Source organism: Oncorhynchus clarkii, chromosome 6 (assembly GCF_045791955.1).
Source record: "Oncorhynchus clarkii lewisi isolate Uvic-CL-2024 chromosome 6, UVic_Ocla_1.0, whole genome shotgun sequence".
NCBI classification, from domain to species: domain Eukaryota; kingdom Metazoa; phylum Chordata; class Actinopteri; order Salmoniformes; family Salmonidae; genus Oncorhynchus; species Oncorhynchus clarkii.
The window spans coordinates 89,132,122-89,152,775 of NC_092152.1; the positions used below are offsets into that span (position 1 = coordinate 89,132,122).

Below are 20,654 nucleotides of genomic sequence, written 5' to 3' on the forward strand. Positions count from 1 at the left end.
TACAGTAAAATAATATAAATGTGTGTTTCAGTCTCCAGGTTAACATCTCCTCCATTACAGTAAAATAATATAAATGTGTGTTTCAGTCTCCAGGTTAACGTCTCCTCCATTACAGTAAAATAATGTCTCAATGTGTTTCAGTCTCCAGGTTAACGTCTCCTCCATTACAGTAAAATAATGTCTCAATGTGTTTCAGTCTCCAGGTTAACGTCTCCTCCATTACAGTAAAATAATGTCTCAATGTGTTTCAGTGTCCAGATTAACGTCTCCTCCATTACAGTAAAATAATGTAAATGTGTGTTTCAGTCTCCAGATTTAACATCTCCTCCATTACAGTAAAATAATGCCTCAATGTGTTTCAGTCTCCAGGTTAACGTCTCCTCCATTACAGTAAAATAATGTCTCAATGTGTTTCAGTCTCCAGGTTAACGTCTCCTCCATTACGGTAAAATAATGCCTCAATGTGTTTCAGTCTCCAGGTTAACATCTCCTCCATTACAGTAAAATAATGTCTCAATGTGTTTCAGTCTCCAGGTTAACGTCTCCTCCATTACAGTAAAATAATGTCTCAATGTGTTTCAGTGTCCATACGACCCATTCTGTTGGACCAAACCTCAAACGCAAATAGCGAGTTGAAACCGCTTGTCAGAGAAGAAGTGATTTTTAGTATTTTTTGTTGTGAGTGGCAGGGGGAGGGGCTTGGTCTGTGTGTGTAAAGAGGGGAAGCGAGAGGTTTCATATATCAGCCAGCCCTAGCACACACACACACACACACACAACCCCCTTGTAGGAACACACAATTCAGTCTCATTCAAAATACTATTTTTCTTAACCTGAAAACCTAACCTTAACCCTTAACCTAGCTGCTAACCCTAAACCTAACCTTAACCCTTAACCTAGCTGCTAACCCTAAACTTAACCTTAACCCTTAACCGAGCTGCTAAACCTAAACCTAACCTTAACCTTTAACCTAGCTGCTAACCCTAAAGCTAACCTTAACCCTTGACCTAGGTGCTAACCCTAAACCTAACCTTAACCCTTAACCTAGCTGCTAACCCTAAAGCTAACCATAACCCTTAACCTAGCTGCTAACCCTAAACCTAACCTTAACCCTTAACCTAGCTGCTAACCCTAAACTTAACCTTAACCCTTAACCTAGCTGCTAACCCTAAACTTAACCTTAACCACCCTAGAAATAGCATTTGACTAACAAAATGTCCCCAGTTGGTTGTTTTGTTAGTTTACTATTCTAGTTAAACAGGTTCACTGCAGTGTGTACAGTGTACACACACATTTACACTGACTATACCAAACATTAGGAACACCTTCCTAATATGGAGTTGCACCCTCCCTTTTGCCCTCAGAACAGCCTCAATTCATTGGGGACATGGACTCTACAAGGTGTCGTTCCACAGGGATGCTGGTCCATGTTGACTCTTTCAACAGTTGTGTCAAGTTGGATGTCCTTTGGGTGGTGGACCATTCCTGATACACATGGGAAACTGTTGAGCATGAAATACCCAGAAGCATTGCAGTTCTTGACACAAACCAGTGTGCCTGACATCTACTACATATCCTGTTCAAAGGCACTTACATGTTATGTCTTGCCCAGTCACCCTCTGAATGGCACGCATACACACTCCATCTCTCAACTGTCTCAAGGCTTAAAGATCCTTCTTTACCCTGTCTCCTCCCCTTCATCTACACCTACTTGAAATGGATCAATAAGGGACCATATCTTTCACCTGGGTTCACCTGGTCAGTCTGCCATGGAAAGAGATCTTCATGTTTTGTCCACTCTGTGTATCTAATATCTGTAGTCTGCTGTTCTACTGATCTCTGTTGTATTGTTAACCTCAGCATCTCACTTAATCCTGACGTGTGTGTGTGTGTGTGTGTTCGTTCTCTGCTCCTGTCCTACTGTAGACTTCACCAGGTGAATCTGTCTCAGAATGAGTTGACCAGCTTGCCGTCCGGACTGCTCCATCTCACCAGAGTCCAGAGGCTCTCTGCTGCTAAGAACAAGCTCACCTCCCTGTTTGACATTCCTAATGGTATGATCCACCGCATGTCAGAGTGGTCTTTGCTCTTTGTCACAAATGTATATCAGTATGTTCTTAGAAGGGTTCTTAGGATTTTATTCTGATCTCAAATGGTTTCTCTGCTATCTATTTTGTCTTTATTTGTTAATGTGAAGCACATTGTATTGCTACCTTGTACAAAATGTTTTGGTTTCTACAAATGAAGATTGATGAATGAATTGAGTGCCCTCTTCTGCTCCTCCTCAGGTACTAACTGGATAGGTCTGCGTAAGCTGGAGGAGCTGGATGTGTCTGACAACTGTCTGACCAGTCTTCCCTCTGCTGTTCTTCACTCTTTCAAATCCCTCACTTCCCTCAAAGTCTGCCGGAACAGACTCACCAGCTTCCCTGACCCCTGGGCCTGCCCTCTGGTAGGCAGACACTACACTAGACACTACGGCCTTGTTCCATTTGGAACCCTAGCACCTTCTTTTAGGTCCTACCCTGTTTAGTGTTCTTCTCAAAGATATCTATTAATTGTATCTCTATGGTTCCCCTGGTAGGAATAAACTAGGGCCTGGTTCCTTTTGGTTCCCTAGCACCTTCCTGTATCTCCTGTCCCCTTTTAAATGCTCAGTTCTGAAAGGACTGGATTGGTGAGAGGAATATAGTGGAAGCTCCAATGGAGAGCTGGGTAGAACCATCATACTAGTTGCTTACACCTATCCAGTCCTTCTAGATTTGTGACCATTGTTGGCGTAGAAGCAAGAAGGTACTAGGTATTGAAATGGAAAGTGGTCATGTCTTTTAAATCATACAGATTCCTCTCAGCGACTCTTCACCACCTCCTTTGCCCTCTTGTATTCAGAACTTGAGTGATGGTTTTGAAACATCTTCTGGATGTTGTGAGTCATTGATTGGTGATGCCCCCCTCTGTAGAAGCACTGTCGAGCCTCATCCAACGCCATCGAGAGTCTTCCCAATACCATCTCCATCTTCTGGAGAACTCAGCTGCAGGAGCTGGATTTCTCAGACAACGTCATCAAGGAGCTGCCCTCCTATATATTCGAGCTGGAGGTAAGGTTGGGTAGCACTAGCATTGTTTGGCCTAGGCTTCAGCTCACTGGGCTAACAGGGTTTTGAGTTGCACATATAATTCAGGTTCAATATTTGGGCAGTCTGAGCTGTACATATCACAGGTTCAATACCTGGGCTATTATGCGCAACTCGAAACCCTGTTAGCCCACTGAGCTAAAGCCTAGGCCAAAGCAGCTTAACAACACTGGGAGCAGTGCTTCCTGCATGGTAGTTCATGACTGAGTCCGTTTGGGCCTGGCTAGAAACATTGGATTTGTTGACTTGATGGGTCTAACCTAAATAAGCCTCCCTAAACCTCCATAAGCTTTACTGTATTTGGGCGACCAGACCAAATTCACATAGAAATGTGCGTTATAGATCTCACTCATTAAAAGCAAGTCTAAGAAGCTGTAGTTCTATTTATGCTATTTATATGCTTCCAATTATTAAGTAAAACATTTTGGGTTATTGAAAATATATTTCACAGCAGTTTAGATGGTACAATGATTCTATACTCTGATTTTTTTTGTCACATAAACTGAAATTAGGCAAACTATTAGAATTTTAGCAATGAGGAAATGGCTGAGGGATCTCTGCGTATTGAACCTTTTTAAGTGGGGCGGCAGAGTAGCCTAGTGGTTAGAGCATTGGACTAGTAACCGGTTGCAAGTTCAAATCCCCAGGCTGACAAGGTACAAATCTGTCGTTCTGTCCCTGAACAGGCAGTTAACCCACTGTTCCTAGGCCGTCATTGAAAATAAGAATTTGTTCTTAACTGACTTGCCTAGTTAAATAAAGGTAAAATATATATATTTTTAAAGTAACCACTCAGAAGATGAGGATTTCTGTATTAAACCTGTAGTTTACCCAATGACCTCAAGGTGGCACTGCTGTACTACTCTGCAGTCAGTGAACCCCAACTGAAACAATGATTCAAATCAAATCAAAATCCAATTTTACTAGTCACATGCTGCCGAATACAACATTTCACCTTACAGTGAAATGCTTACTTACGAGCCCCTAACCAACAATGAAGTTAAAAAAATATGAATAAGAAATAAGTAACAAGTAATTAAAGAGCAGCAGTAAAAACAATAGCGAGACTATATACAGGGGTGTACCGGTACAGAGTCAATGTGCGGGGGCACCGGTTAGTTGAGGTAATATATACATGTAGGTAGAGTTATTAAAGTGACTATGCATAGTTGATAACAATAGCAGTGGTGTAAAAGGGGGGGGGGGGGCAATGCAAATAGTCTGCGTGACCATTTGAATAGATGTTCAGGAGTCTTATGGCTTGGGGGTAGAAGTTGTTTAGAAGCCTCTTGGACCAAGACTTGGCGCTCTGGTACCGCTTGCTGTGTGGTAGCAGAGAGAATAATCTATGACTAGGGTGATCTATGACTATTTTTAGGGCCTTCCTCTGACACCGCCTGGTATAGGTCCTGGATGGCAGGAAGCCTGGCCCCAGTGATGTACTGGGCCGTAGGCACTACGGTGCCTTGCGGTTGGAGGCCGAGCAGTTACCATACCAGGCAGTGATGCAACCAGTCAGGATGCTCTCGATGGTGCAGCTGTGCAATCTTTTGAGGATCAGAGGACCCATGCCAAATCATTTCAGTCTCCTGAGGTGGAATAGGTTTTGTTGTGTCCTTTTCACGACTATCTTGATGTGATCGGTCCATGTTAGTTTGCTGTTGTGGACACCAAGGGACATGACACTCTCAACCTGCTCCACTACAGCCCCGTTGATGAGAATGGGGGCGTGATCGGTCCTCTTTTTCCTGTAGTCCACAATCATCTCCTTTGCATCGATCACATTGAGGGAGAGGTTGTTGTCCTGGCACCACACGGCTAGGTCTCTGACCTCCTCCCTATAGGCTGTCTCGTCGGTGATCAGGCCTACCACTGCAGTCATGAGTGAACAGGGAGTACAGGAGGGGGTCCAGGTACAGAGGGAGATGTTTAGTCTCAGGGTTCTTTGCTTATTGATGAGCTTTGAGGGCACTATGGTGTTGAACGCTGAGCTGTAGTCAATGAATAGCATTCTCACATAGGTGTTCCTATTGTCCAGGTGGGAAAGGGCAGTGTGAAGTGCAATAGAGATTGCATCATCTGTGGATCTGTTGGGGCGGTATGCAAATTGGAGTGGGTCTAGGGTTTCTGGGATAAAGGGGTTGATGTTTCTTTTTTTAAATTTGACCTTTATTTAACCAGGTAGGCCAGTTGAGAACAAGTTCTCATTTACATCTGCGACCTGGCCAAGATAAAGCAAAGCAGTGCGACAAAAACAACAACACAGAGTTACACATGGGATAAATAAACTCACAGTCAATAACACAATAGAATGTGAGCCATGACCAGCCTTTCAAAGCACTTCATGTCTACAGACGTGAGTCCTACAGGTCGGTAGTGTGTCTTTGGCATCATTAAATTGAAGACTGTTATTTTATCAAATCAATTCTCTGTAATTATTATTATGTGATTAAACTAATCATGTAAATGTAATTAACTAGCAAGTCAGGGCACCAAGGAAAATCTTCAGATGACAAATTTATATATGCATTTTCAGATATTTTTAAATCTGATCAATTAGTCTTCTAATGAATGAATGCTTCTTTACCTCATATTAGTCTCATTCCAAACGTCATAAATTGTTGGTTATCTGCACGAACCCAGCCTTCACTATGAATCATCCATACATCAATTGTCTTAATCATTTATTTACTAACAAATAAATAAATAATCACAGAAAAGCACAAACAAGCAAACAGTAGATGTTTACAAGGAAATGATAGGGAATGTTCCCTAGTGGGCTAAACCGATATGGCAGCTTGGTTGGTTAAGGGAAGTGGGTGTGGACTGAGAAGGCCGGGAAAGACCAGAGTCACTACACAGTTGATAATTATTATAATTGAAATGTTAATCCTTTGCACATGAACGCTCACTCATTCGGGAATAATTGCAATCAATATATATATTTACTCTCAGTGTGTCGTCAGGATCTCTGTTGGAATCGTCCTTCTTTCTGTTGGAAAGTTCCAAGTCTCTCTCTCTCCCATGAAGTCTTTTGTTTTTAGAATGGATACTACAGAGTCCCATTCAGAAATGTTCTTATAGAATAGATCTTTCGGCGGTTGTCGGTCTTTGCATTGTTGACACAAATTCTAGCTGCAGACTAGTAATTATCGAAGATTTGCTCTTATTCTGTCCGTATCGATAGTCTCAGAGTTGAACCATTTCCACCAGTGTAGCCAATGCTCCACGTGGTTTGGTTAGGAATTCAACAATTGAGGAATGCATGGTCTCTACTCAAACCTTAGCCCTCTCGGTAATCAAGGTACGCTTGGTCTGAAGTGGGCTTCTCCTGGTGGGGGTTATATTCGGAACAGCAGAAAAGGCTGTCCCATGATGCCAGATCAATGTCTGTGCTCATGGGGCGGGCAAATGATTTAGTTCACTTTAAAGGGAATTGGATTCTCTTTCATTAAACAGTTTAAAATCACATTACATCATTTCACAAATAGTTTCATCTTTACTCATTCATTTTATATAATAATAAAAAAATATATATTTATTTTATTTTTTACAATTTTACCCCCCTTTTCTCCCCAATTTCGTGGTATCCAATTGTTTTAGTAGCTACTATCTTGTCTCATCGCTACAACTCCCATATGGGCTCGGGAGAGACGAAGATCGAAAGTCATGCGTCCTCCGATACACAACCCAACCAAGCTGCACTGCTTCTTAACACAGCGCGCAACCAACCAGGAAGCCAGCCGCACCAATGTGTCAGAGGAAACACCGTGCATCTGGCAACCTTGGTTAGCGCGCACTGTGTCCGACCCGCCACGGGAGTGGCTGGTGCGCGATGAGACAAGGATATCCCTACCGGCCAAACCCTCCCTAACTCGGTCGATGCTAGGCCAATTGTGCGTCGCCCCACGGACCTCCCGGTCGTGGCCGGTTGCGACAGAGCCTGGGCACGAACCCAGAGTCTCTGGTGGCACTGCGCCACCCGGGAGGCCATAACGGAGACTCTTGTATTAACAGAGTTATGGTAATGTGGCTGTATTACCATAAAATGGACCGGTTGTAGCTGGATTCTCCACCGACCGTTTACGCATTCTCCAAAACATGGATATTGTTCAGTTCTCAAGTTCTGTGCGGTAAAAGAAGTTTCTTTGTTCTACTGTGAACCCACTCTCTATATACTGCATGGCTGGGGGGGAAGAGAGTCTCCTCATGGAATTTACGACCTGAGATAACAGAGCCTGGGCGTAGGGGGAAGAGAGAGGTGGTGAGAGAGAGGGGGATGGTACTCGCTATACCCAAAGAGGGCCACGTCATGACAGTAGTCATTTAGGCAGATTACCTTTGTGTTTTTGGGCACAGGGACTATGGTGGTCTGCTTAAAACATGTTGGCATTACAGACTCGGACAGGGAGAGGTTGAAAATGTCAGTGAAGACACTTGCCAGTTGGTCAGTGCATGCTTGCAGTACACGTCCTGGTGATCCATCTGGCCCTGTGGCCTTGTGAATGTTGACCTGTTTAAAGGTCTTACTCACATCTGCTGCAGAGAGCGTGATCACACAGTCTTCCATAACAGCTGGTGCTCTCGTGCATGTTTCAGTGTTATTTGCCTCGAAGTGAGCATAGAAGTAGGTTAGCTCATCTGGTAGGCTTATGTCACTGTGCAGCTCTTGGCTGTGCTTCCCTTTGTAATCTGTAATAGTTTGCAAGCCCTGCCACATCCGACGAGCGTCAGAGCCGGTGTAGTACGATACGATCTTAGTCCTGTATTGACGCTTTGCCTCTTTGATGGTTCGTTGGAGGGCATAGTGGGATTTCTTATGAGCTTAGAGTCCCTCTCCTTGAAAGCGGCAGCTCTAGCCTTTAGCTCAGTGCGGCTGTTGTAGGGAATCCATGGCTTCTGCTTGGGATATGTACGTATGGTCACTGTGGGGACGACGTCATCGATGCACTTATTGATGAAGCCATTGACTGTTGTGGGGTACTCCTCAATGCCATCGGAGGAATCCCTGAACATATTCCAGTCTGTGCTAGCAAAACAGACCTGTAACTTAGTATCTGCTTCATCTGACCACTTTTTATTCACTGGTGCTGGTCACTGGTGCTTCCTGCTTAAATTTTTGCTTGTAAGCAGGAATCGGGAGGATAGAATTATGGTCAGATTTCCCAAATGGAGGGCGAGGAGAGCTTTGTATGTATGCATATATGTGTGTGTGGACTAAACGTGGTCCAGAGTTGTTTTGTTGTTGTTTTTCCCTCTGGTTGCATATTTAACATGCTGATAGAAATTTGGTAAGACTGATTTAAGTTTCCCTGCATTAAAGTCCCCGGGCTAATAGGACCGCCGCCTCTGGATGAGCGTTTTCCTGTTTGCTTATGGTGGAATACAGCTCATTCAGTGCAGTCTTAGTGTGTTAGTCTGTGGCGGTATTTAGACAGCTATGAAAAATACAAAAATATATATCGTACATCAGCTATTTTCAAAAATACATAGTCCGCCGCCCCTTGTCTTACCAGACGCCATTGTTCTATCCTGCCGATACAGCATATAACCAGCCAGCTGTATGTTGATAATGTTGTCGTTCAGCCACGACTCCGTGAAGCATAAGATATTACAGTTTTTAATGTCCCGTTGGTAGTTGAATCTTCCGCATAGGTCATCGATTTATTCTCCAAAGATTGCACGTTTGCTAGCAGAATGGAAGGAAGTGGGGGTTTATTCGATCGCCTACTAATTCTCAGAAGGCAGCCCGCCCTCCGGCCCCTTTTTCTCCACCTTCTCTTCACGCAAATGACGGGGATCTGGGCCTGTTCCCGGGAAAGCAGTATGTCATTCACGTCAGGCTCGACTTGTTAAAGGAAAGAAAGGATTCTGATAGTGTGTGGTGAGTATTTGCAGTTCTGATGTCTAGAAGTTATTTTCGGTCATAAGAGATGGTAGCAGCAATATTATGTACAAAATAAGTTTAAAAAGTTACAAACAATGTAAAGAAACTAACAAAAAAACACAATTTGGTTAGGAATACGTAAAACGTCAACCTTGTTCTCAGCGTTAGTACGATGAATCACGGTACGCTTGATTAGGTTTTAAAGATATTAGCGTAACAGTAATAATGAATGGAAACGGATGTTAAGTTTAATTTAGGTTCCTGAATTCCGAGGAGAACGATGGAGTGTTTCATTTACCTCAGGAATGCTATGGGCTTTATGAAGCAATTTTCCAAATATTTGTGAAGGAATTAATGCAAGATTGTTGATTATAGTGGCATTTGCGGTGTTTCATTGGAATAGAATAGAGGAAGAGAAACAGAAGAGTGAGAGAGTGAAGAGAGAGAGTGACGCCAACGGTAGACAGGGAAATGGGGACACTAGATGTAAATTAAGTTGTCATGACCACAGGCCATGCTTTGGTGACACTGTCTCTTTCTCCCTCTTTCCCTCCCTCCCCCTTTCTCTCCCTATCTTTCTCTCCCTCCCCCTCTCCCACTCATTCTCTTCATCAGGCCCTGGTCTCTCTCAGACTGGGTAGGAATCAGATCTCCACTCTCCCGGCACCCAACAAGTGGAAATGCTCTCTGCTCAGAACCCTTGACCTCTCCAGGAACCATCTGGGCAAGTAGGTGAAAGGTCATACATCTTACCACTCACACTTAGGCCCCGTCCAGAAACAACTACTAGCCCCTAGAAACTTGTTTAGATCTAAAGGTGCTAGATACTGAGTTCTGCCTGTGGCTATGGAGCCCTGACCTGTTCACCGGACGTGCTACCTGTCCCAGACCTGCTGTTTTCAACTCTCTAGAGACAGCAGGAGTGGTAGAGATGCTCTTAATGATTGGCTATGAAAAGCCAACTGACATTTACTCCTGAGGTGCTGACTTGCTGCACCCTCGACAACTACTGTGATTATTATTATTTGACCATGCTGGTCATTTATGAACATTTGAACATCTTGGCCATGTTCTGTTATAATCTCCACCCGGCACAGCCAGAAGAGGACTGGCCACCCCTCATAGCCTGGTTCCTCTCTAGGTTTCTTCCTAGGTTTAGGCCTTTCTAGGGAGTTTTTCCTAGCCACCGTGCTTCTACACCTGCATTGCTTACTGTTTGGGGTTTTAGGCTGGGTTTCTGTACAGCACTTTGAGATATCAGCTGATGTAAGAAGGGCTTTATAAATACATTTGATTTGATTTGATTCAATGGGATAGGAGTTGTTTCTGGTTGGGTTCTAAGTGTCTAGGGTCTAGGGGCTAGGAGTTGTTTCTGGACGGGGTTTAAGTGTCTAGGGCCTAGGAGTTGTTTCTGGACACGGCCTTAACCTCTTACTTTTAATATTTTCCTCTCACTTCAAGGCCTGGTTCCATTTTTAACCCTAGCTTCCTCTTTACCCTTGTCCATAACGTTTTGGTGTTAGCAACGTTGGGTACTATGGATTAATGAAGGTAATATGGTAGAGGTAGGACTTGGGGGGAGGGGTAGGACTTGGGGGAAGGGGTAGGGGAAGGGGTAGGACTTGGGGGAAGGGGTAGGACTTGGGGGAAGGGGCAAACTACTGTAATGGTACCTGGGGCTATATGCATCAAGCGTCTCAGAGTAGGACTCCTGATCTAGGATCAGGTCCCGCCCTATCTTTATTCAGGCCCCTAATCTTATTCATTATAATCTCAAAGGAAAAACTGATCCTAGATGAGCACTTTTCAGCTGACATGGTAAACAATAAAAAATACAACCAAGAATGCATGAATGTGATGGAAGTTGGAACCGTTTTGTTTCAGGACTGAGGAGGGACCCAAAACCAGGAGGCTGGCCTTCCTGACCACATGGCACCGGAGAGACCCGGACCCAGGTACTGGTTCCGGACTCATGTGGACTGGCGCTGTTGACTGTAGTGTTACTTTAGTGGTCTAACATGGACTGGACTTTTAAACTTGACATGACTGGACTGAACCATAGTGGTCTGTAGTGAACTGGACTTAAACTGGACTAGACCAATCTGTCGTGGTTTGTAATGAACTGTAGTGAACTGTACTGAACCGATCTGTCGTGGTCTGTAACAGGACTGGAATGTAACTGGATCTGTGGCAGTCTGTACTGGGACTGTGGCAGTCTGTACTGGGATCTGTGGCAGTCTGTACTGGGACTGTGGCAGTCTGTACTGGGACTGTGGTAGAATAATTACTTTGTTGGTTGTCTGGTCAGATTCTCATTCTGCCGGTTGTGGCATGGACAGAGTTTAATAAACAGCCTATATGAGCAGTGATGCTGGTCACATTTGGGTCCAAAGCCCTTGCTCATGTGGTTTGGAAACCCCTCTATGCCTCTCATCACGTTCATCTGGACCACACAGTCTTAACCCAGTCGTGCTCTCTCTCTCTTTTCTCTCTCTCCCTCCATATCTCACTTTTCTCTCTCCCTCCATATATCTTTTCTCTCTCCCTCCATATCTCTCTTCTCTCTCTCCCTCCATATCTCTCTCTCTTCTCTCTCTCTCCCCCTCCATATCTCTCTTTTTTCTCTCACTCTCTCCCTCCATATCTCTCTTTTCTCTCTCTCCATATCTCTCTTTTCTCTCTCTCCATATCTCTCTTTTCTCTCTCTCCATATCTCTCTTCTCTCTCTCTCTCCATATCTCTCTTTTCTCTCTCTCTCCATATCTCTCTTCTCTTTCTCCCTCCATATCTTTTCTCTCTCTCTCTCCATATCTCTCTTCTCTCTCTCCCTCCATATATATTTTCTCTCTCTCTCTCTCTCCATATCTCTCTTCTCTCTCCCTCCATATATCTTTTCTCTCTCCCTCCATATCTATTTTCTCTCTTTCTCTCCCTCCATATCTCTCTCTTTTCTCTCTCACTCTCTCCCTCCATCTCTCTTTTCTCTCTCACTTTCTCCCTCCATATCTCTCTCTTCTCTCTCTCCCTCCATATCTCTCTCTTCTCTCTCTCTCTCCATATTTCTCTTTTCTCTCTCTCTCCATATCTCTCTTCTCTTTCTCCCTCCATATCTTTTCTCTCTCTCTCTCCATATCTCTCTTCTCTCTCTCCCTCCATATATCTTTTCTCTCTCTCTCCATATCTCTCTTCTCTCTCTCCCTCCATATATCTTTTCTCTCTCCCTCCATATCTCTTTTCTCTCTTTCTCTCCCTCCATATCTCTCTTTCTCTCCCCCTTCTCTGACCGCTCCAGCAATTAGTAACCCCATACTGTACATCCTGATCCTGCAGTGACTGCTGATGGTCATTGACCGTGAGTGTGTGTGTGTGTGTGTGTGTGTGTGTGTGTGTGCACGTGCCTTTCCCCTGCTTGACAGTATGCCCAATCGAGTTTCCAGTAATTTTGCGGGATGCTTTGGAAGTGCTTTCCTTGAACGACAACCAGCTGGAGTGTGTGCCCCAGTCCGTGTGTGGCCTGAGAAACCTCATGGAGCTCTACCTCTCCAAGTAAGTGCCCCAAGCCTCATCACACTAGCCTCCTTTCCTCGTCTCTTTTCCCTGTCTCCTATCAATCTCACCCAGCTCTTTCACCACATCATTTCTCTAGTTACGTCCCTAGACTGACTATACTTTTCTTGTCTCCTCATCTGCTTTCCTCACCAAGCTCTCATCCCAATTTAAGTGCCCTAGGCTTAGTCCCAATCTCCTTAACTCCCCATATTTCCTGGTCCCCTTCCTCCATAACTTCCTTGTACTGAGGTGGGACACAACAGCTGAAAACTAACATGGGGGTCTCAGATGTGTTTGTGCCACCTGGTAAATCCTGTGGTCACCAACCTAGCTGAACACCTGTAGACATCAACGTAGACATCTGTCCATTCCTGTCATCACACACTGCTAATAAAAAAGCAAAGGAGACAAGGAAAGGAAGCATTTTAGAGTATTTATACACAGCCCCACTCTCTGGTTGTCCTGTCCAGTCCTTCCTGTTGTGAACTGGTTTGGAGGCAGCTGTTGCCAGCTGTTTTCTGTGGGTCACCAGGGTCACTGTTCTCTGTCCACTTCTCACAGTCTTCCAGACTGGAGGCTCCAACAGGAATACACGGGCTATGTCCAAAACGGCACCCTATTCCCTACATAGTGCACCACTTTTGACCAGAGACCTATGGGCGTCCCAATGGGCCCTGGTCCAAAGTAGTGCACTATGTAGAGTCTGGTTGTGGCCCAGAGTGTGATGTGGAGGTTTAGCTGGAGATCCTCTTTCCCACTCAGACGTTGTTTTGTTGTCATCCAGTCCTGTGTAATATCGGTCATGGTAGTCCAGGCTAGACTAGTGAATAGAGTTGGTTCTCATCCAGAACAATAAGGCGATGGTCTCACCTTTAGCCTTCTGCCATATGCTTGTTTTCCCAGACACATGATGACCAGTCAGTCTTCCATGGAATAATACCCATTGAAAGTGGTTCTTAGCCCAACATGATGACCAGTCAGTCCTCCATGGAATAATACCCATTGAAGTGGTTCTTAGCCCAACATGATGACTAGTCAGTCCTCCATGGAATAATACCCATTGAAAGTGGTTCTTAGCCCAACATGATGACCAGTCAGTCTTCCATGGAATAATACCCATTGAAAGTGGTTCTTAGCCCAACATGATGACCAGTCAGTCTTCCATGGAATAATACCCATTGAAAGTGGTTCTTAGCCCAACATGATGACCAGTCAGTCCTCCATGGAATAATACCCATTGAAGTGGTTCTTAGCCCAACATGATGACCAGTCAGTCTTCCATGGAATAATACCCATTGAAAGTGGTTCTTAGCCCAACATGATGACCAGTCAGTCTTCCATGGAATAATACCCATTGAAAGTGGTTCTTAGCCCAACATGATGACCAGTCAGTCCTCCATGGAATAATACCCATTGAAGTGGTTCTTAGCCCAACATGATGACTAGTCAGTCCTCCATGGAATAATACCCATTGAAAGTGGTTCTTAGCCCAACATGATGACCAGTCAGTCTTCCATGGAATAATACCCATTGAAAGTGGTTCTTAGCCCAACATGATGACCAGTCAGTCTTCCATGGAATAATACCCATTGAAAGTGGTTCTTAGCCCAACATGATGACCAGTCAGTCCTCCATGGAATAATACCCATTGAAGTGGTTCTTAGCCCAACATGATGACCAGTCAGTCTTCCATGGAATAATACCCATTGAAAGTGGTTCTTAGCCCAACATGATGACCAGTCAGTCTTCCATGGAATAATACCCATTGAAAGTGGTTCTTAGCCCAACATGATGACCAGTCAGTCCTCCATGGAATAATACCCATTGAAGTGGTTCTTAGCCCAACATGATGACCAGTCAGTCTTCCATGGAATAATACCCATTGAAGTGGTTCTTAGCCCAACATGATGACTAGTCAGTCTTCCATGGAATAATACCCATTGAAAGTGGTTCTTAGCCCAACATGATGACCAGTCAGTCTTCCATGGAATAATACCCATTGAAAGTGTTTCTTAGCCCAACATGATGACCAGTCAGTCTTCCATGGAATAATACCCATTGAAAGTGTTTCTTAGCCCAACATGATGACCAGTCAGTCCTCCATGGAATAATACCCATTGAAAGTGGTTCTTAGCCCAACATGATGACCAGTCAGTCCTCCATGGAATAATACCCATTGAAAGTGGTTCTTAGCCCAACATGATGACCAGTCAGTCTTCCATGGAATAATACCCATTGAAAGTGGTTCTTAGCCCAAGACTAGGTTTAATCTGTGTCCAGGAAACCGGCCCATTATTTCATTATTTAGTTTCTCCCAATGTTTCTCGATGTTCACTTATTCACAAAGCAACAGGACATGTTGAGGATGAGAAACATCTTGTCCCATTAGCATTCCCCTATGTTTTCAGAGATCATATGATGTAAACGCATTAACATTCACCCATCAAAGTGGTCCTCTGGTTCCTTACGCTCTCTCCCCTGATCTGAGAACAGTAACACAGGTATCCTTGTATGTATAGTACCTAACTCCATCTCTCCCCTGATCTGAGAACAGTAATCCAGGTATTCGGGAGCTTCCAGCTGAGTTGGGGCAGCTCTCTAACCTGTGGCAGTTGGACATTGAGGACCTCAACATCACTAATGTTCCCCAGGACATCAGGAAAGAAGGTAAAGTACCACCACACACTGCGTGGTCGGTGTTTTTTGGGGTGTTTGTTTTTTAATCGTGTCTCACTGTTCCCCGGGTCAGATGACGGGGATGTGGATTAAGGCAGCCGTCAACACCTCTCTGATTCAGAGGGGTTGGGTTAAATGCGGGAGACACATTTCAGTTGAATGCATTAATTTGTACAACTGACTAGGTATCCCCCTTTCTCAGGTCCAGCATCAGTGCTGTCCTTCCTCCGAGCCCACCTACGGAAGGCGGAGCCCTGTAAGCTGCTGAAGCTTCTTGTGATTGGTCCTCCTCGACAGGGAAAGACAGCCCTCCTGGAGGCGTTGCAGACGGGCAGGACCTCCCCTTTCTCCCCTGCAGAACGAAACATCAGCACAGCTACTTGGGAACTGGACCGACCCAATGGGGTTAAAGCTAGCGTAAGAGAACACACACATGCATACAGAATACACGCACATGCCCAAGGTACTTCCATCAACTATTTGCTCTGGGGTGGGAAGACCATACTCAATCAATACATATTTTATTTTAAATTAATTAGGAACATTTTCTTTAATTTTTCTTTCACTTTGTAGAGTAGGTTGTGTAGACCGGTAGGACAAAAATCCATTTGAGTCCATTTATAAGATAATATTTTAAGGCAACAAAATCAAATGTGAAGCTGAGCCTGGCTGCCAGTTTGTTTTGAGCCTGGCTGCCAGTTTGTTTTGAGCCTGGCTGCCAGTTTGTTTTTAGCCTGGCTGCCAGTTTGTTTTGAGCCTGGCTGCCAGTTTGTTTTGAGCCTGGCTGCCAGTTTGTTTTGAGCCTGGCTGCCAGTTTGTTTTGAGCCTGGCTGCCAGTTTGTTTTGAGCCTGGCTGCCAGTTTGTTTTGAGCCTGGCTGCCAGTTTGTTTTGAGCCTGGCTGCCAGTTTGTTTTGAGCCTGGCTGCCAGTTTATTTTGATTCTGGCTGCCAGTTTGTTTTGATTCTGGCTGCCAGTTTGTTTTGAGTCTGGCTGCCAGTTTGTTTTGATTCTGGCTGCCAGTTTGTTTTGATTCTGGCTGCCAGTTTGTTTTGATTCTGGCTGCCAGTTTGTTTTGATTCTGGCTGCCAGTTTGTTTTGATTCTGGCTGACAGTTTGTTTTGAGCCTGGCTGACAGTTTGTTTTGAGCCTGGCTGCCAGTGTGTTTTGAGCCTGGCTGCCAGTTTGTTTTGAGCCTGGCTGGCAGTTTGTTTTGAGCCTGGCTGCCAGTCTGTTTTGAGCCTGGCGTGTGTGTGTGGCTGCCAGTCTGTTTTTAGCCTGGGATGGCTACTACGATTATGTCATGTTACAAAGGAACACAAAGGCGGTCATGTTGACCCATTCCTAATCTTGGAAACCCAGAAATAAAATCTGGTGTAATTACGTCAGATGCTCGATTAGGATACCATTTATTTTTCTTCGGTCCAAGAGAGATTAACCCTCATCTTGACACTAATACAACACATCTCCTCCTGGATAGCCGTAGGGGTGGAACTGAGGCAGAAGGAGTAGGAATCACATCTCCTCCTTTATAGACGTAGCGGTGGAACTGAGGCAGAAGGAGTAGGAATCACATCTCCTCCTGTATAGACGTAGCGGTGGAACTGAGACAGAAGGAGTAGGAATCAAATCTCCTCCTGTATAGACGTAGGGGTGGAACTGAGGCAGAAGGAGTAGGAATCACATCTCCTCCTGTATAGACGTAGGGGTGGAACTGAGGCAGAAGGAGTAGGAATCACATCTCCTCCTGTATAGACGTAGGGGTGGAACTGAGGCAGAAGGAGTAGGAATTGCATCTCCTCCTGGATAGCCGTAGGGGTGGAACTGAGGCAGAAGGAGTAGGAATCACATCTCCTCCTGTATAGACGTAGGGGTGGAACTGAGGCAGAAAGAGTAGGAATTGCATCTCCTCCTGGATAGCCGTAGGGGTGGAACTGAGGCAGAAGGAGTAGGAATCACATCTCCTCCTGTATAGGCGTAGGGGTGGAACTGAGGCAGAAGGAGTAGGAATTGCATCTCCAAAATATTCATTTTTTTTCAGTCAGTCATTCAACTTCAACTTTGTTTCGGAGTGTTATACATGTAATGCTTCTTGTTTTAATTCCACCACCGTAACAGGCGGACTCCGTGGCGTTCAACGTGTGGGACATCGGCGGTCCGGCCAACATGTCCACGGTCAACCAGTGTTTCTTCACGGACAAGGCCTTGTACGTAGTCATGTGGAACCTAGCTCTGGGAGAGGAGGCTGTAGCCAGTCTACAGTCCTGGCTGCTTAACATTGAGGTGAGGCAGAAAACATGTTAGTCACACTTCAGTGCCATTTAGTTTCTTCTTTTTATTAAAGAAAGATGGAAATAGAGGGAGAGGCAGGCTAGTGGGAGAACAGTAGTCCTCTGGTGGGGAGAAGTATATTCTACTGAATGGGAACATACCTGCTCACCCAAAGCCTCTTCATGATTATATTTTCAATTATACATTTTTTCAATTCCTTAAATGATTTGACCTGAATTGACTCCACTATCTTTTCATGGCTACAACATCTGTCTGTCAATATTCTATACAAATAATTCATTTTATTTTATAGGTGTTATACAACAATGGTAAAAAGTACTTGAGAGAATAAAAGAGCCTCAATCGTATTTTTTCAAATGACTCTGACAGGCGTCAGAGTTTTAACTACAAAGGTCATGTCTATTTCCACTGTGGGAAGGTCATAGGACGTGGATGAGTCGTCCGGTCTGGCCACAATGACCTTTGGGATTCTAAATGTCAAATCTGTTGTAAAACAGTAAAACCACAAGAAAACTGACCATGACACCTTCATAGCCTGGAAATGACAGTGTCCTCATTCTCCACCTTTCTGAAAACTGACCATAACACCTTCATAGCCTGGAAATGACTGTGTCCTCATTCTCCACCTTTCTGAAAACTGGCCATGACACCTTCATAGCCTGGAAATGACTGTGTCCTCATTCTCCACCTTTCTGAAAACTGACCATGACACCTTCATAGCCTGGAAATGACTGTGTCCTCATTCTCCACCTTTCTGAAAACTGACCATGACACCTTCATAGCCTGGAAATGACTGTGTCCTCATTCTCCACCTTTCTGAAAACTGACCATGACACCTTCATAGCCTGGAAATGACTGTGTCCTCATTCTCCACCTTTCTGAAAACTGACCATGATACCTTCATAGCCTGGAAATGACTGTGTCCTCATTCTCCACCTTTCTGAAAACTGACCATGACACCTTCATAGCCTGGAAATGACTGTGTCCTCATTCTCCACCTTTCTGAAAACTGGCCATGACACCTTCATAGCCTGGAAATGACTGTGTCCTCATTCTCCACCTTTCTGAAAACTGACTATAACACCTTCATAGCCTGGAAATGACTGTGTCCTCATTCTCCACCTTTCTGAAAACTGACCATGACACCTTCATAGCCTGGAAATGACTGTGTCCTCATTCTCCACCTTTCTGAAAACTGACTATAACACCTTCATAGCCTGGAAATGACTGTGTCCTCATTCTCCACCTTTCTGAAAACTGACCATAACACCTTCATAGCCTGGAAATGACTGTGTCCTCATTCTCCACCTTTCTGAAAACTGACTATAACACCTTCATAGCCTGGAAATGACTGTGTCCTCATTCTCCACCTTTCTGAAAACTGACCATGACACCTTCATAGCCTGGAAATGACTGTGTCCTCATTCTCCACCTTTCTGAAAACTGACCATGACACCTTCATAGCCTGGAAATGACTGTGTCCTCATTCTCCACCTTTCTGAAAACTGACCATGACACCTTCATAGCCTGGAAATGACTGTGTCCTCATTCTCCACCTTTCTGAAAACTGACCATGACACCTTCATAGCCTGGAAATGACTGTGTCCTCATTCTCCACCTTTCTGAAAACTGACCATGACACCTTCATAGCCTGGAAATGACTGTGTCCTCATTCTCCATCTTTCTGAAAACTGACCATGACACCTTCATAGCCTGGAAATGACTGTGTCCTCATTCTCCACCTTTCTGAAAACTGACCATGACACCTTCATAGCCTGGAAATGACTGTGTCCTCATTCTCCACCTTTCTGAAAACTGACCATGACACCTTCATAGCCTGGAAATGACTGTGTCCTCATTCTCCACCTTTCTGAAAACTGACCATGACACCTTCATAGCCTGGAAATGACTGTGTCCTCATTCTCCACCTTTATGAAAACTGACCATGACACCTTCATAGCCTGGAAATGACTGTGTCCTCATTCTCCACCTTTCTGAAAACTGACCATAACACCTTCATAGCCTGGAAATGACTGTGTCCTCATTCTCCACCTTTCTGAAAACTGACCATAACACCTTCATAGCCTGGAAATGACTGTGTCCTCATTCTCCACCTTTCTGAAAACTGGCCATAACACCTTCATAGCCTGGAAATGACTGTGTCCTCATTCTCCACCTTTCTGAAAACTGACTATAACACCTTCATAGCCTGGAAATGACTGTGTCCTCATTCTCCACCTTTCTGAAAACTGACTATAACACCTTCATAGCCTGGAAATGACTGTGTCCTTTTGACCTGTAGGCGCGTGCCCCTAACTCTGCGGTGGTGGTGGTGGGCACCCACCTGGACCTGATCGACACCAAGTTCCGTACAGAGCGGGTGGCCACTCTGAGGGCCTACATCCTGGCACTATGCAGGTCTCCATCAGGCGCCAGGGCCAGTGGCTACCCAGACATCACCTGGAAACACCTGCAGTGAGTCATACACAGAGACCGTAGGACACACACACACACACACACACACACACACACACACACACACACACACACAGTCTCACACACACACACACACACAGTCTCACACACACACACACACACAGTCTCACACACACACACACACACAGTCTCTCACACACACACACACACACAGACACACACACACACAGTCTCACACACACACACAGTCACCACACACACACACACACACACACACACACACACACACACACACAAAACACACACACAAAACACACACACACCAAAACACACACACAGTCAGGTTACCGCACACACAGTTTTGATTGTTATGAAAGCGCGTGTGTGTGTGTGTGTGTGTGTCTGACTGTGTGTGTGTGTGTGTCTGACTGTGTGTGTGTGTGTGTCTGACTGTGTGTGTGTGTCTGACTGTGTGTGTGTGTCTGACTGTGTGTGTGTGTCTGACTATGTGTGTGTGTGTCTGACTGTGTGTGTGTGTGTGTGTATATCTGACTGTGTGTGTGTGTGTGTGTGTATATCTGACTGTGTGTGTGTGTGTATATATATCTGACTCTCTGTGTGTGTGTGTGTGTATATATCTGACTCTGTGTGTGTGTGTGTGTGTATATATCTGACTCTGTGT

General features: G+C 44.8%; 1 protein-coding gene across 1 annotated transcript in view; it reads left to right on the forward strand.

The window, feature by feature from the left end:
- LOC139412484 (leucine-rich repeat serine/threonine-protein kinase 1-like) overlaps nt 1–20,654 on the forward strand; it is a 103,904-nt gene that overhangs the window by 24,336 nt on the left and 58,914 nt on the right. The window contains exons 2-11 of the mRNA XM_071159274.1: nt 1,821–2,054; nt 2,289–2,452; nt 2,961–3,098; nt 9,637–9,749; nt 10,906–10,976; nt 12,438–12,567; nt 15,125–15,237; nt 15,449–15,663; nt 17,363–17,527; nt 19,839–20,011. Coding sequence (XP_071015375.1) covers nt 1,821–2,054; nt 2,289–2,452; nt 2,961–3,098; nt 9,637–9,749; nt 10,906–10,976; nt 12,438–12,567; nt 15,125–15,237; nt 15,449–15,663; nt 17,363–17,527; nt 19,839–20,011 — 1,516 coding nt within the window. The remainder of the gene's footprint in view (nt 1–1,820; nt 2,055–2,288; nt 2,453–2,960; nt 3,099–9,636; nt 9,750–10,905; nt 10,977–12,437; nt 12,568–15,124; nt 15,238–15,448; nt 15,664–17,362; nt 17,528–19,838; nt 20,012–20,654) is intronic.